The sequence below is a fragment of the Phascolarctos cinereus genome, unplaced genomic scaffold (assembly GCF_003287225.1).
Source record: "Phascolarctos cinereus isolate Bilbo 61053 unplaced genomic scaffold, phaCin_HiC Scaffold_9;HRSCAF=440, whole genome shotgun sequence".
NCBI lineage: Eukaryota > Metazoa > Chordata > Mammalia > Diprotodontia > Phascolarctidae > Phascolarctos > Phascolarctos cinereus.
In genome coordinates, this window is record NW_027556402.1 from 250156595 (window position 1) to 250173822 (window position 17228).

The window sequence follows — 17228 nt, forward strand, 5'->3', positions numbered from 1 at the left end:
AGATAAGACTAAAAATCAAAATTTCTTTTTGAAAGCATTGAGTGCTAAATAATTGCTGTCTCTTATTATCACCTATTTGTCCAACCATGTGGAACATTATGAAAAATGCCTCCAAACCTATGATTTTGAATCCTATCCCTCCTCTCTTGAAGACAAGAATATTCTTTTTTTTTTTGTAGCACTTATATTGCAGATCTGAATGTGATTTGTCACTCCAATTTGGATATCTGAGACCTCCCTGGGTGCTTAAGGCTGGTAACAAGACTCCAAGTGGCAGGATTGACTTAGTATATTCACTTAAGTTCTTCATTTAGAAGTGTAATGCAGAGAAGAGCTAAGAGGATGTGTAGGAGAAATTTTTCCCAGTATCTGCTACTAAATGTTCAAAGTCCTCCAGAGCATTTCTTGTTATCCTAGCCACTGTAGCTACATGGATATTGCTGTCAATATGGTCATTACATGAACTGAGAATAAGACAACTGTTTCTCATCTAATTAATAAGTAAATTATGAATGACTACCTAATCTCAGGCTTGTGCTATGGACATTAGGTCAAACATACTTAGGAAAATTATTTCTGTGGCCCATGGTCAGGACATGAGAGTTGGATTTTACAAGTTTTGAGAACAGGTGCTCTTAGTAGACAATGGTTCCTCTGAGGAACCCTAGGGCTCCTCATTCTACTCCTGTGCAAAACACATGAAAGTACACCCAGCTCTGTGAGAGTCATATTTCATTGCTTAAGGTTGGTGTATGCAGCTGCTGTTCTCAAAGTTTTTCCATTGTATATAGAAAATGTGTCTGCTTTCAGTAGAGTCAGGAAATCAAGTCCAGGAGTTCACTAGGCATGGACCTGATGGAGCTACCCCATAGACAGCAGGAAAGCTGACAGAGGGTGAAACGATTCCCTTAGGCTCCAGTCAAAGTGACTTACACATAACATACTTTAAATTCATTTGGCTCTTTGCAAAAACTTATCTGATTAGAGGGAGGGTGATATAACAGGGCTTGGGAGATTTGTAAATAATGACAGTGAGGCAAAAGAAAAAGAGAACCAATAAACCATTAAAAATACATAGAAAAGAAAAGAAAGAACCACAGAAGGGGACACAGAAAAGCAGGACAGTTTTACTGTTTTTAAAGGTAATAAATGTTGAATAATTGCACATAAAATAATTAGCAACTCTCATATGCAATCATGTTTTCTGTTCTTTGTTCATTGAAAGTTTTCTATTCATGAATGCTTAAGTTAATCATAAAAATAAAACAAATTAAAAGAACAAGGAAATGTCTGCCCACTTATGTTCCATGTAGCAATTCGCCAGACATGGTGCAGTCTCCACAATCTTTCATCTTGCCTTGGGATGATAATGAGTCAATTCTAAATCCAATGACTTCTAATTCTAGTTGTTCATGTTGGAGTTTGCTCAGATAAGCAGCCATTCCAGTTTTCTTCCTTGTGGACAGTGCCATTCAAACTCATTGACTTCTGAAGCTCTTTCTTAATACCTAAGTTTAAGCATTCAACTCCAAAATCAGATATTCTCAGAGTCTTGTAACTCTAAGGCTGAACTCTGGATCTCCTTTGCCATGCCATAGTTCTTTAATCTGAAGCCTCCCTCCAGACCTGAAATTCACACATTGGAAGTACCCACTTCTATGGCCTCTTCCTCTTATTGGATAATAAGAGCTTCCATTTAAGGAAGTCTTCTATATCAGCCACACCTTTATTCCTTTCTGAGTTGCATGTCACGCTTTCTCTACCATACTCCAGAACTGGTTACATTTGCACACCTCCCTCACATTTCTATGCCAGCTTAATTTCATTTGTTTTCTTCCCACATTATACACTAAGTTTTTAGAGTTAGAAACCACCTTTTTTCTACTTGTATTTGTATTTCACATGGTTAATATAGTACCTGACATGTAGTAGGTTCTTAATAAATGTTTGTTGACTGGCTGACAGAAGCCATCTAATTTTGTCCATTTTTGTGCAATAAATCATTTGGCAGTATGGAGGAGATGATGAAGATAGAAGCAGGTAGAGAGTATTGTTCTGATCTTAGTATGGTGAGAAGAGGCTATTGCCACTCTGTCAGATTAGCTGACTGAATAATAAACTGGGGAGCTTGATATACCTCAATACATAAGTAGAGGATTTGAATCTCATTACCAAAAACAAAGAATAGAAGACCCACAGAAAAGTTCAAAGTCCTTATTGCTACATATTCATCCAGTTTAATTTGGACTTTTCCTTATACATTAAAAAACCAACATATAAACAGCCTGGTATAATGGTTGGAGAATGGTATTGAAGGGAAAACCTAGGTTGACATGCTGTTCCTAACCTGTTGTGTGATTGTGGGCAATGCACTTAGCTTGTCACAGCCCCAGGCAGTCTAAATGTATAAGTTATAAGAGTATTTCAGATCTTTCCCAGCAGAGGGAGATGTCACACTGGAGGTACCCCATTACAAAGAAATAAAGGTTGCCAAACAAAAGTAAAAAGGTTAGAGAGAATGTTAACAATGTTTCCTGCAGCTTTGAATCATTATTATCCCCAAGTAGCTTAACAGAAAGATGAGATTCCTTGCACAAAGTCATATAATGATCAAGTTCAATACACACACGGGCAATTTCCAGGACTCTACGTCCTGCCCATTCTATTGTAAGAGCTGACCTGAAGGCTCCTCAAAAAGATGAATTAAAAGTTTAGGAAATTCAGAAACTATCTTGCCCTCAGGGTTGGAATTTTTGCCAATGTTCAAATTCCCTAAATTCCTAAAAAAACTGTAGATCAAAGTTGGAACTGTAGATTCATCATCAGAAAGCTACAGGGGGAAGATGCTTCCAAAGCCAGAAAGAAAAGAGAAAATCCAATTCCTGTATTCTATGGAGGCTAAATAAAATGTGGACCTTGGAGAGTTTGTGTGCTAAGAAAATATAATTGTTGAGAAAATAATTTCTTAGATACGCTCTGTAATTAAAAGGATAAGCCTAATGAAGACTTTGCTCCTCAGAAATTTTAATGAAATAATATTGACATCTTTATTCCTCAGGCTATATGTGAAAGGGGTCAACATTGATATGACTTCAATATAGAACACTGATATTACTTTCTCCTTATCCATGGATTGACTAGAATGAAGTCATAAATACAGGATGATTCTTGTCCCACAGAATATGAAAACTGCTATGAGGTAGAATGCACAGATAAAGAAATCTTTCTGGTGGCTTTCAGCAGGACAGATTCTCAAGATGGTTTTGAAGATGAATAAGAAAACCAGTGAGATGACAAACTGGTGGGGGGAAGATATCGAATCATGCAATATATAAAATCAGTTCTCTGAGTTATGTCTTATAGCAGAGAGAGCTGTAAGTGAATGCAAGTCACAGAAAAAGTGATGGACCACACTGAAACTATAGAAGTCAAAACTGAAGAAGTTGTCTCTGTGAATGGAGGAATTCAGAAAGCCGCAAATATTAGAACCAAAAGCCAGACTAATAGTTATGCTAAATGTTATGGTGGGTATGAAATGGAGGATCTTATAGAAAGCTACATTCAGATCTTACGTGAAAAAAAAAGTAAAATCCCATCTTCCACAGGTAGAATTGCAATCCCCTTTAATTCTAATGTCTTGTCCCTGTTAAGTATTTACTAGATATCCTATATAGAGCTTGTTTGTATATATTGTTTATTTTCTCTAGCATTCTGTAAGCTGTTTAAAAGCAGGGTCTGTCTCACTGCTTTTTGTATCCCTAGTGCTTAGCACAGTGACTGGCATATAATATGCACATAATAAATGTTTATTGGTTAATTGATTGATAAAGTTATAAGAATGAATTACCTAGAGAAAAAAAAATCCTTATCTGATAAAAAAAAAACTGCTGGCAAAACTAAAAAAATCTGGCAGAAGTTAGGCTTAGACAAACACAGTAAACCATGTTCCACTAAATGTATTTTCATTTAGTCATTTTCAGTCATGTCTTTGTGACCCCACTTATGATTTTTTTAGAAAATATAATGAAATTGTTTTCCGTTTCTTTCTACTCACTTAGTAGATGAGGAAACTGAGTCAAATAGGGATAGGTGACTTGCTCAGGTTTTCAGCAAACAGGATTAAGTCACTTGGCCAGCTTGTCACAGCTGGTAAGTATCAGGAAAATGAATCTTATTGATTCTAGGCCTGGCACTCTAGCTAACACAAAAATAAATAGAAGAGAAGAGAATCAGATGAAATACTTCTCACAGTAATGAGCAGAATATGTATTTTTAAGCAAACAAGAGATAGGAAACAATTACAAAAGATAAAGTAGATAACTTTGATAAAGCGAAGAAGCTTCTACACTGACAAAATCAATGCAAAATGATAAGAAGGCAATAAGTTGAATGGGAAAAAAAAACTTTGTATCACATTGCTCTGGTAAGAGATTGGTGTCCAAAATTATGTACTTCTCTGTGTGTGTCATATATATACATATATACATACACATATACACATATATATGTGTGTATGTGTGTATATATATATATATATACACACATATATATGTGTGTATGTGTGTATATATATATATATATATATATATATATATATAAATGTGTGTGTGTATGTGTATGCAGGTATGTGCATACTTGTATATAGATATATAATAGCCACTCCACAAAATAAGAGAATTGTAAATCAAAACAACCTAGAGGCTTTACCTCATACCATAAAAATTGGCAAAGATAACCAAAAAATATCAATAGTCAATGTTGGAGGGCCTATGGGATAATAAGCACATTGATCCATTGTTGGTCGAACTGTAAAATGGTATAATAATTTTGGAAGCTGATTTGGAATTCTGTAAATAAAGTGACTAAAATTCCCATGCCCTTCGAATCAGAGAGTCCCTTACTAGCCTTATACCCTAAAGGAAGCCATTGATAAGAAGAAAGATCCTATATACACCAAAACATTTACTGCAGCACGTTAAAAGATGGCAAAGAATTGGAAAGAAATTAGATATGGATCAACTAGAAAATGGTTAAAAGTCTTATTGTGCTTGAATGAAAGGAATGTTACTGTCTTGTAAGAAATGATGTATCTGATGAATAGAGAGGGTAGAATACAATGGGTGGAATTTATGAAGAGGAAAACTTAGACTTGATTGGTATTAGGGGAGAAATGCTAAGCCATTAGTGCTAGAGAAAAGTGAAATTGATGTCCTTAATGGGCAGTGGCTTTACGGTCTTTAAACAGAGGCTGGATTCCTTACTGAGAACGTTAAGAGTGAAGATTTCCTTTGGGTATGAGTTAGAATATAAGACCATTGAAATTTCTTCCAACTCACAAATTCTTTTCTTTGATTGTAATTCCAAATGCTATGCACATTTATTAAAGAAAACTTAGAGGTGGAAACATGAAAAATTAAAAAAAAACTCAAACCCTAAGAGTTTTTACATTGAGGCAAATATAGGTAAATTAAGACCTTTATTTCCATTATATAAAAGGTTTAGATCTCATGACATAATAGGCAAAGGGGTGGCCTGCACTCAAGGAAGTCAATAAGTGAACAAAAATTTATTAAGTTTTTATTGTGTGTCTATGAAAGGTCCTGCCTGTGACTGTGTGACCATGTGTAATTAATTTAAACTCTCAGTTCTCCCACACAACTCTCTAAAAATATGTGTTAGTAGAGTCTGCCAATCCACATCGGTAGAGGGAGTTGCCACCCTGGGAGTTTTTACACCACCTCCCTCCCCATTTGGCACAACCTTCCAAGAACAAAAGTTTGGGGAGAATAATATGTGATTTTTTTACTGAACTTTTCAGTGAAACATTGAGATCAGTAATGCAATGATGACTACCCCCCACCCCTGCCTAATTCATGTAGCAATAGCTTGCCCAGATTCAAATGGAGAGTAAATGGCAGATCTATAAGGGCTGATGTGTACAACACATCATAACTTCCTGTGATTTTAAAATTATTTTAAGAAGTTTCTGTGAAAAGATGAATTGACACTTGAATTTAAAAGTATGCTCAACTGAAAGTTGAAGTGTAAAAACATCCAGATCCCCTAAACTTCATATATATATGCATATATATACATATATACATACATGTACATACATACATGTACATACATATACATACATACATGTACATACATATATATACATACATGCATACATATATATACATATATATACATATATATATGTATATATATAATAGAATCAGATACTAGAAGGCAATAAGGGGAGGTGTTTCCAGATTCAGAATGGAAATAGGGGATTTACCACCTATGATCCATGAATAACAAAGGGTGTGTCAGCCTAGGAGAGGACGTTCTTTAAAGATCATAGTATGGGACAAAAGTACTTGAAAACTTTTTTCCTTGATTAAGAGGTGCCTAATGAAGACTTTGTCTTCTCCATGATTTTCATTTTTTTTTTTATTTTTAATATGTGTTTTTAAAACTTTGGGTTACAAATTTTCTCCCTTCCTCCCTCCCCACCCACCCTCATTGAAAAGGCAAGCATCTCAAAACAGGTTATAAATGTGTAGTCATGCAAAACACTTCTATAGTAGCAATGTTGTGAAAAACTAAGCATATTTCCCTTCATCCTATCCTACCTCCCATTTATTCTCTTTTTTGACCCTGTCCCTCCTCAGAAGTGTTTGCTTCTAATTATCCCCTCCCCCTATCTGCCCTCCCCTCTATCAACCCCTTGCTCTCTTGTCTCCCCCCCCCCTTATTTCCCTGTAGGGTAAAATAGATTTCCATATCCCATTGTGTATGTTATTCTCTCCTTAAGCCAAATCCTATGAGAATAAGATTCTTTTATTACCTCTCACTTTTAACCATTTCCCCTCCACTGTAAAAGCTTTTTCTTGTCTGTTTCATGTGAGATAATTTACCCCATTCTACTTCTCCCTTTCTCCTCCCAGTATAATCCTTTCTCACTCCTTAATTTTATTTTCCAGATATCACCCCTTCATCTTCAACTTACTCTGTGCCGTGTTTCTATCTATCTATTCTATACAGACATATAATTTTTCTGTCCCACTATTCTAATACTGACAAAAGACTCATGAGTTAAACAGTTCAGCCTTAATAAGTCTCTTATGATTTCTCTTTCTTGTTTACCTCTTCCATGTTTCACTTGAGTTTTGTATTTGAAAGTCAAATTTTTATATTCTGCTCTGGTCTTTTCCTCAGGAATGCTGGAAAGTCTCCTATTTCATTGAGTGACCATTTTTTACCCTGAAGTATTGTACTCAGTTTTGCTGGGTAGGTGATTCTTGGTTGTAATCATATCTCCTTTGTCCTCCGGAATATCATACTCCATGCCTTCCAGTCCCTTAATGCAGAGGCTGCTAAATCTTGTGTTATCCTGATTGTGTTTCCACAATATTGGAATTGTTTCTTTCTGGCTACTTGCAATATTTTCTTCTTGATCTGGGAATTCTGGAATTTGGCTACAATATTCCTAGGAGTTTTCCTTTGGGGATCTCTTTCAGGAGGAGATCGGTGGATTCTTTCCATTTCTATTTTGCCCTCTGGTTCTAAAATATCAGGGCAGTTTTCCATGATAATTTCTTGAAAGATGATATCTAGGCTCTTTTTTTTTTTGATCATGGCTTTCAGATAGTCCAATAAATTTTGAGTTTTCTCTCCTCGATCTATTTTCCAGGAGAATAGGAGGAACAAAGTGCTCAGAAGCAGGATAGTTGTGTAAACTCTGTCTATTTGGGACCAGTATGAACCAGTTTGGGATGGCCTTGTGGTTTCTGGCAGAGCAGAGACATTCTGGGTTCCTCCAGTAGACATCACAAAGAATGACTGAAGCAACACTCATTCTGCCTCCTCACTGGCTGATTTGGATTCCCAAGTTATTTCTTTTGGATTATAAGGGAACTCAAGCAAGTCAAGGTGATTAGTAAACTCATTATTCCATTTCTACAATGCCTCCCTAATTAATTCACTATCTCTCTCACCATAGCAGGTCTTCTAAACCTTTTCAATGTTACTCAAACCTCTAATGACTCTCTGTCCTCCCCTCTACTCAGCTGAGAATGTTGCCTCATATTTTATTGAAAAAATCAAAGCCATTCATTGAAAGCTACCTTTTCTCCCTTACTCATCTCATAATACTCTGATGCCTTCTTTCATCAACTCTTCATTCCATTCTGTCTTACATGAATGAATGGGCTTCTCCCTGGCAAAGCACATCCCTCTACAAGCACATGGGATCCCATTCCATCCCATCTTTTCTGCTCAGGAAGAAACAGCCCACACTAGCAAAGGCCTCAAATTAAAATATATGGGCAATAGTTCCCTTCATAGGAGATGACCTTATTCTCTGTGTGGAGCCTAGTTATCACTTTGAGAGTAAAGTATGAAAAGTAAATAGTTTCTTTCATGGAAAATGGAAGGCACTTTGATTAGCTGCAGAGCTATTCAAAAAGACCTAACAACCTATGATTGGGCCTTCTGGCACCTCTTATTTCAATTGTACTCTAGTATTGTGACCCCTTAGCCCTCTTTGTCTGATGAGAGGCAATGACCTAAGTAGAAAGGCCTCAGGGCTTTAACCCTGCTTCTGAGGCCATGGAGCCCCAAGAAAGATACCTTGAATGGGACTCTGAGTAGGATTTTTTTTCTTTTCTATTCCTAGGAAGTGAAATGCTTGACCTTAGAAGTTTCAAAGTTTAGAAGAGTGAGCTATAGGAATGGTAGGCAAAGTTTATGCCAGATTTTGTAGCCATTTCAACATTGATATTCTGAGAGCCAAGGCACAACTTCTAAGGGTAACCTGTAAGAGTGTATCCCAACATATGAGAGATAAAATTCATTTTGCAATCATCATCAATCTAATTGTGAACTTGGTGGGTGAATGATATGTAGGAACTGAGCTAAATTTTAAGCTCTTTCAAGAAACTGAGGTAGTGTAGAGTGGATTATACCCCAAAGAGACTTGTGAATATGTTCGTATATTATTTTGTGTAAACTGGGGCACAAACCCAATGGGACCTGGATCCTCTTTCCACAAGAGAAAAAAGAAGTGGAGGGTGAATAAGCCATCCATATGGGACCCAAGTCCCTCTTTGCACATGGGAAGAAAACCAGAGGAAGATCATGCCGATAAAAGTCAAGAGTGATCTTCATTAAGCAGGTACAGGCATGCGTGTGGAGCAGACAGCTTAATACTAGAACAACTCAGCTTGGGGAAGTAAGGAATGCTTTTATATTTTTCTAGCAAAGGAAGGCAGAAAATGAGCTGATCCCAGCAGGGAACAGGGCCTCTTACGTGTGAAAAGTTCCAGGCAGGAGGTGTGGAGAACAGGAGCACTGACTTCTTGGTACATTGAATAGTAAATAAGATAAGCACTATGACTCAGAGTCCAAGGTTGAGTACAGAAAACTCCTGGAGTCCAAGGCTAGCTGATAGCTCAGGGGACACCCAAAGATTCTTTTGACAACTAAGTTAGTTTCAGGGTCACTAATTCTCTGCTTCCAGTTGGGTTTAGACTTGGTCACTGCAGATGATTGTCTGGTTGTCAAGCCATTCTGTATCCCAACTGGTCAAATTAGTCCCATTCCACTCCTCTTGGTTACCTAGATAATTGAGCTCAAGCAAATCAAAGCAGTTAGCATATTCATTTTCACATTTTTCTTGCCATCTATTAGAAGGAAATATTTCTTTGACATACCTGATTAATGATAAATAGAACTGGGCACTAGTCACAGATTTAAAGCAGGGTTTAATGGTTATAATTTCATTCATAATTAATAGGTAATCTTACAGGATAATGATATGGGTATAGAAGTTTTGGATTGACACAATCTTCTGAGAAGAAAAGAAAAGGTGTGTCCCAAAGGTGGTTCAATTTGTCAGAAAAATTAGTTGAATCTTTCTCCTAGATAAGAAATGTCCTGGGCAGAAAAATAACCAAAAAAAAAAAAAAAGATAAGAAAACATCTTTGGGTGTAGGGTTTCATTGCTGAACGACTTCAACCAACCATGGTCCTGTGTGCTAGTAAAGGACAGATGCTATTAGCACATATGGTATTCCATTTATACTAAATACACAAGATTATTGAGTTTGTATAGATATTGAGATTTTCAAAGTAACATATAAGACTTTCTATTGTATCACAATACAAAAAGAGGGAAAAAAACATTTCAACTGAGCAGCAGAACATAGAATATTCAATGTAAAGCTGTGAATTTTCATTTCAGACAATTTATTTTAAAAAAACCTATGTAATAAATACAACATATTGTTTTCAAAGCTAACCTGCTTTTCTGTGATTCTTTCAACATTGTCTTTTGTTCTCTGCTGTATACTTTTTATTTTTTTTTCGTTTCTCTCCCCACCCCACCTTAGAGAAGGCTACAATTAAATACACATACACACATACTTATATATACTTCTGTGTGTGTGTCTGTGTGTGTGTGTGTCTGTGTGTGTGTGTGTGTGTGTGTGTGTGTGTGTGTGTGTGTGTATAAAACCATACTATATATCTGTCTATTCATTCTTTCTCTGGCGGTGGTTAGCATCTTCCTTCATAAGTCCTTTGTAGTTGGTTTAAGGATTTATGCTACTGAACATGAATTAGTCAGTCAAAATTGTTCTTAGGACAATATTTCTGTTACTATGTACAATGTCTTCTTGGTACTGTACATTTCACTTTTCACTATTTCACGTAAGTCTTTCCATTTTTTTTTTTAAATCAACCAGTTCATTATTTCTTATAACATAGTAGTATCCCATCACAATCATATCCCCAACTTACTTAGCCATTCCCCAACTGAAGGATATTTATCATCTTAGCCAATCTGATAAGTGTAAGATAATATCTCAAAGTTGTTTTATTTACTTTTCTAACCAATAATGATTTAGAGCATTCTTTTATATGACTAAACATAGTTTTGGTTTCTTCATTGGAAAACTACCTGTTCATAACTTTTGACCATATATCAATTACAAAATGATTTGTATAATTGTAAATTTGACAAAATTCCCTATGTATTCAAGAAATGAATCCTTTAAAAAAAATAAAGAAAAGAAATGAATCCTTTATCTGAAATACTTTCTATGAAAATTTTTTCCCAATTTTTTTTTGCTTTCTTTCTAATCTTGACTACATTGATTTTATCTGTACACAACCTTTTTAATACAATCAAAATTATCCATTTAACACCTCACAGTGCCATCTCTTCTTTATTCATAAGTTGTTCTCTTATACATAAGTCTGATAGGTAATATGTTCCTCATCTTTCTAATTTTCTTGTGATATATCCCTTTATATCTAGGTCATGTATTTATTTTGACATTATCTAAGCAAATGGTTTAAGATGCTGGTCTATGCCCAATTTCTGCCAGACTGCTTTCCAGTTTTCCAACAATTTTTTTTACCCAATAATGAATTCTTATCTCCAAAACTTAAATCTCTACATTTGTCAAAACAAGGTTAATATCCTTTACTACTATAATGTATGTCTATTGTATAGGAATAGTATTGTGCTATTGTATGTCTACTCTGTTCCACTGATCCAACTTTCTGTTTCTTAACCAGTACCAGATAGTTTTTATATTTACTTCCTTATAATATACTTTAAAATCTGGTACTGCTGAAACACCTTCCTTTGCATTTTTTTTCATTATTATCTTTGAAATTCTTGACTTTTTGTTCTTCCAAATTATTTTTATTATTTTTTCTAACTCAGTAAAACAACTTTTATTAATTTATTTGGGATGGCATTTAATAAATAGGTAGATTAGGTTGCACTTTTTTGTTATTATTATATTGGCTTTGCCCATCCATGAAAAGTGATATTTTCCCAATGATTTAAATTTGTCTTTATTTGTATGAAGAATAAACTGTATAATTATGTTCATGTAGTTCCTGGGTCTGTTTTGGTAGATATGCTCTCAGGTATGTTATATTATCTACAGTTATTTTAAATGGGGTATCTTTTACTATCACTTTTCCCAGGATTTTGCTGATGATATCTAACAATGTTGATGATTTATGTGGGTTTACTTTATATGCTACTACCTTGCTAAAATTGTTATTGGTTCAACTAACCTTTTAGTTATATCTTTAGGATTTTCCAGATATATCATCATATTGTCTGCAAAATGAGATAGTTACTTGCCTCATTTCTGACTCTGATTCCTTTAGTTTACATTTTTCCCTCTCATTCCTATTGCTAGCATTTCTTAAAGAATATTGAATAATGTTGGTGATACAGCATGTAGCTTCTCTTATCTTTTTAATTAAATCTATATTAGCTTTAATTTTGTCTGAGATTATGATTGCTACCCCTATTTTTTTTACATCAGCTGAAGCATAATAAATTCTACTCTAGCCCTTTATTTTAACTCTCTCTTTTTTCTTGTGTTTCTTCAGAGCAACATACTGTCAAACTCAGAATTTTAATCCATTCTGCTATCCAATTCCATTTCATGGGAAAATTTGTTCCATTCACATGCAAAGTAATTAGTAGTCATGAATTTCCCTCTTCCTTTTTTTCCTTAGTATCTTTCTCCCTCATTTGCCCTATCCTGCCATATGGGTCTAATTTATATCTAACTACTTCCTGGATCTACCTACCTGTCTAAGAATCCCTCCCTTATCCTCTCCCACCACTCTCCACCTTAATCCACCTACCCTCCCCAAAAGTCCCTTCCTTATACTATTCCCTCACCTTATCATTTCTTCATATATTTAGAAGATTTTATACCCTTCTGGATGCATATGTTGCTCTGTCTTTAACCCATTTCTGATGAGAGTAAGCTCTAGCACTACCAGCGCTCCATCCCCACTTGTTTCTTCGGTATCACTTCTTCCTTTCACACATCATTTGTGTGAGATAATTGCTCCTTTTGACCTCTCCCTACCCAGTTTTGCTTTTTAGAATCACCCCATCATACTTAGCACAGCTCCAGATTTTCTTTCAAAATGCCTGTGTGGGACAGCGACCCCAACCCAAATTAAACTCAGAGACTTCTCAAGATGGAAAGTAAAGGTTACCTTTATTACAATCTCGTGAGATGGCTGTCTGCTCCTTCGATAAACTTGGAGAGTGAGAGCGAGAGCAAGAGCGAGAGAGAGGGAGTAACAGTGGCTGCCTTATGAAAGCAAATCTCTGGGGGTGGGCTTACATTCTAAGCTTGAAAGTTTCTTCCTATCCTCTTAACTAGGAGGTGAGGCTTACATTCTAGGCCCGAAATTCAAAGACAAGGGAAGAGGCCGGAAGCTCAAGTTCAGGGTGGGGCAGGGCTTATTCTTTCTGTTAAGTGCATAAAAACAGGGTCTAAGTGGGGGAGGATTTTGAAAGTAATAATCAAGAATTATTTGACCCTTTGAGGAGCCTTCACTTCTGAGAGTTCATTTCTCACACTACCTTCTGAACTCATTACCTTAATTACACTGAGAAGTCTTCACTGGGACATCCCATTCAAACCCAAGTAATGATGATAAAACTTAAGGACACTGATAACATTTTCACATATAATAAGTAAACTCACTGGACTTTTCAGTAAAACATTGAGATAGGTAATACAGTTATAATGACAATCCCTGCCCAAGTAACTTAACAGTAGCTCACACAGATTTATATGAAAAGAAAATGGCAGAGTAATATGGGCTCATAACTTCAGTGATAAAGGAATTTTGTTAAAAGCTTCCTTGTGAAAAGATTAACTAATGTTTAAACTTCAAAAGTATCCTCAAATGAGAGTCTAAGTGTAAAACATCCAGATTCTCCAAATTTCTAAAAAAAAAAAAAGGTAATAGAATCAGATACAGGAAGCCAATGAAGGGAGATGTTTTCCAAATTCAGGATGGGAAGAGAGAAGTTACTGCCTATGGTGAATGAATAACAAAGGATGTGTCAGTCTAGGAAAGGATGTACTTTAAAGTTCATACAATGGAATAAAAATATTTTAATACTTTTCTCCTTAATTATAAAAGATGCCTAATGAAGACTTAGCTTTACTCACAGTTTTCCTAAATGCACTAATGACTTCCTTATTCCTCAGACTATGGACCAAAGGATTCAACATAGGAATGACCCTGGTGTAGAACACTGAAGCCATTTGGTCTGTGTCCATGGAATGCCTGGAGCTAGGTTGTAAGTACATGAAGATGATTGTCCCACAGAATATGGACACAGCTGTGAGATGGGAAGCACAGGTAGAGAAGGCTTTCTGGCAGCCCTCAGCTGAGCGCGTCCTCAAAATGGCAATGAAAATTAAAAAGTAGGATTTCAAGATGAAAAAAAGGGCAAAAGATGAATGGAGTACTACAGCAAAAAAGACAACCAATTTATGGATATATGTGACTGAGGAAGAGACAGCCAAGAGGGGTGGAACATCACAGAAAAAGTGATGGATCACATTGGAACTGCAAAAGTGGAGGCTGAAAGTGTTTCCTGTAAGAGTGGAAGAATTCAGAAAACCGCAAATGTAGCAACCAATGGCCAGAGTAGCACAAACCTTAGATGTCATTGTTGTGTTGTAATGGAGGGGCTTACACACAGCAACCTGGCGATCATAGGCCATAGCAGCCAGGAGATAACTTTCAATTGTGGCAAAGTACATAAAGAAGTACATTTGTGTAACACACCCACCATAGGAGATGGTTTTGTCTCCTGAGAGGAATCCAGCCATCACTTTAGGAGTAATGGCTGAAGAGTAGCCCAGATCTGCCAGAGAGAGGTTGCTGAGGAAAAAGTACATGGGTGTGTGGAAATGGGAGTCCCACGATATCAGGAATACCAAGCCTAGGTTCCCCACCAGAGTGATGAAGTAGATGATAGTGAATATTATGAATAGAGGGACTTGAAGTTCAGGGGAATCTGTTAATCCCACAAGGATGAACTCCTCTACCATTGAACAATTCTCCATTTTTTTAGAGGTTTGGGTGATTCACCTGTAATGACAGAAATACAACAAGTAGAATAAATCATGGTGTTTATCATTCTTTTTTAAGTGTTGGAGAATCATATTTTGTATATGAAACTAAAAAAATATATAAACATTGTGGGGTTTTGATGTATGATAAATTAACATCACATTAATATTGCGATTACAATTTTTCAGCACATATCATAATAAGTCCCCTTATACTGATGAAGATAATTGCTTAACAGGTGCTCCCATAGCTACCATAACCTCCACCTTTAGTCGGCATCAATCACATATGTTGTGACCACACTATTGAATTAATTATCCCTCTAATTCCATGACCCAGAACTCTGAAATTCCTCTTTTGAACATACCCTACTATCTTTCCATTACATATTGTGCCTTACCCTTCTTCTCCCTAGATTTACTCATTACCATAAACACCAGGTCCTACATCCATACCATGTTTCCAATTCTATTTCCCCTACTTTGGCCTTATTCTTTCCCCTTCACAGGGTTGAACTGTTCATTGACTGCTTCAATGTTAGTCCTCCAGCTACCCTAGAATTCCTTGATCCATTGCCTTTCACCAGACATTCCAACATAGAATTATGCTCCCTATGTACCTTTGATGGTCCCACAAAAATGAGGTAGAACAAGATCCATAAATTTGCTGAGTGGATTCTCTATTAGAAATATGTTATTCTCTTGTCATTTCAAATCTTCCTGGTCCAAAGGAACCCAGTTATTCTCCCCCCATCTAACAAATCTTCCCCTCACATCAACAGAGAGAGATGTCATCACTCCTGGTTTCTCTCATTTCCCTACTCAAACCTCTAAACCCCTCTTCATTTTTCCCCTTTTCCTTTCTGCTTTATCCCATATTTTAGATGAATAGGTATATCTTCTCACTGCTATGGTTAATCTCTCCATATGTGGTCTTCTTCTCATCCCCTCCTATATTGTCCAAAAAGATTATTAGATAGGATTTAGATACCACTATTAGTTTAGGAAAGTGATTTATGAATATTACCTCATTTGATCCTCACAGTTAAACTGGAATTTAGGTGGTGTATGCATTTTTTTTAAGGGAGAAAACAGAAACAGAAAAAGATAAGAGATTTGCCTAGGGTCACCTAGCAAATATCCAGGGACCAATTTGAACTGAAGTCTCTCTCACTCCAGGTTCCGTTCTATATCCGCTGAAAGTCTGTAAGAATTTGCCCCCTCAATCATTCCTTTATTTAATTTAATTCCTCTTATACAATTTCTCATTCTTTATTATCTACAATAATGCCTACATTCTGTCATTTGAAAAAATGAATCATCATTTTAAAAGTGCACCTTACACACAATTACAATTTGATATTTTTAAAGCACAATTACACTTTGTCTCTCTGATGCTCACTAGTGTTCAGTGGATCACTAGTATTTTTAATATAAAATATGAATGTCTCTATTTCATGTTTAAATCACCTCACCACCTCCCCATCCTATCTTCCTAGATTGATTTAACATTATTCTCTCTCTTATATGTCCCACATGCCAGGCAAATGCATCTACATCCATTTTCCCATGCTTTGTCTCTCATCTCTGCTCTACATGCCTTTTAAAAAATATTTTTTTATTTATGGAATTAAACTAGTATTTCCAAACAATGTACACTAAAAAAAGATGATTGCATGTGAAACAGTAAATCTATTATGTGCAACTTACTACTGCTTCTAAATATATGAGTTATCATGTAAATTTTTTCCCTTTTTTCCTTACCTTCCCCCACCCACCTTAAAGATGGGTATCATTAGACACAAATAGGTATGTGTGTGCGTATAATATATATATGTATATACACATATATATATATGCACATATGTGTGCATATGTAACTGTGTGTGTATACATACATGTAAATATATAAATGATTATTCTATACGTATTCTATTTACCAGTTCTTTCTCTGGATGCAGAGAGTGTCTTTCTTCATATATCCTTTACAACTAATTTGGTTGTTTATAGTAATCAAAATAAATGATTTGCTCAAAGTCATTCTTAAAACAATGTTGATGTTACTGTATATTACATTCTCTTGGTTCTGCTCATTTCACTCTTCTTTATTTTGTACAAGTCTTTCCATGTTTTTCTAAGATCATTGAGCTGAAACTTTTCTTATAGCAGAGTAGTATTCCATCAAAATCATATGTCACAACTTGTTCAGCCATTACCCAGTTGATGGACATCTCTGCAATTTCCAGTTCTTCACCACCACAAAAAGAGCTGCTACAAGCATTTTAGAACATGCAGGGTTTTTTTCTCCCT

The 17228-nt window shown here is 35.8% G+C and overlaps 1 protein-coding gene across 1 annotated transcript; it reads right to left on the minus strand.

Moving 5' to 3' along the window:
- Positions 1-13964: 13964 nt before the first annotated feature.
- LOC110200756 (olfactory receptor 5B12-like) lies at positions 13965-14924 on the minus strand. The gene has a single exon (XM_020976164.2). It carries the CDS (start codon positions 14910-14912, stop codon positions 13965-13967), a length of 948 nt encoding a protein of 315 aa, XP_020831823.1. The 5' UTR covers positions 14913-14924.
- Between the last annotated feature and the right edge of the window lie 2304 nt (positions 14925-17228).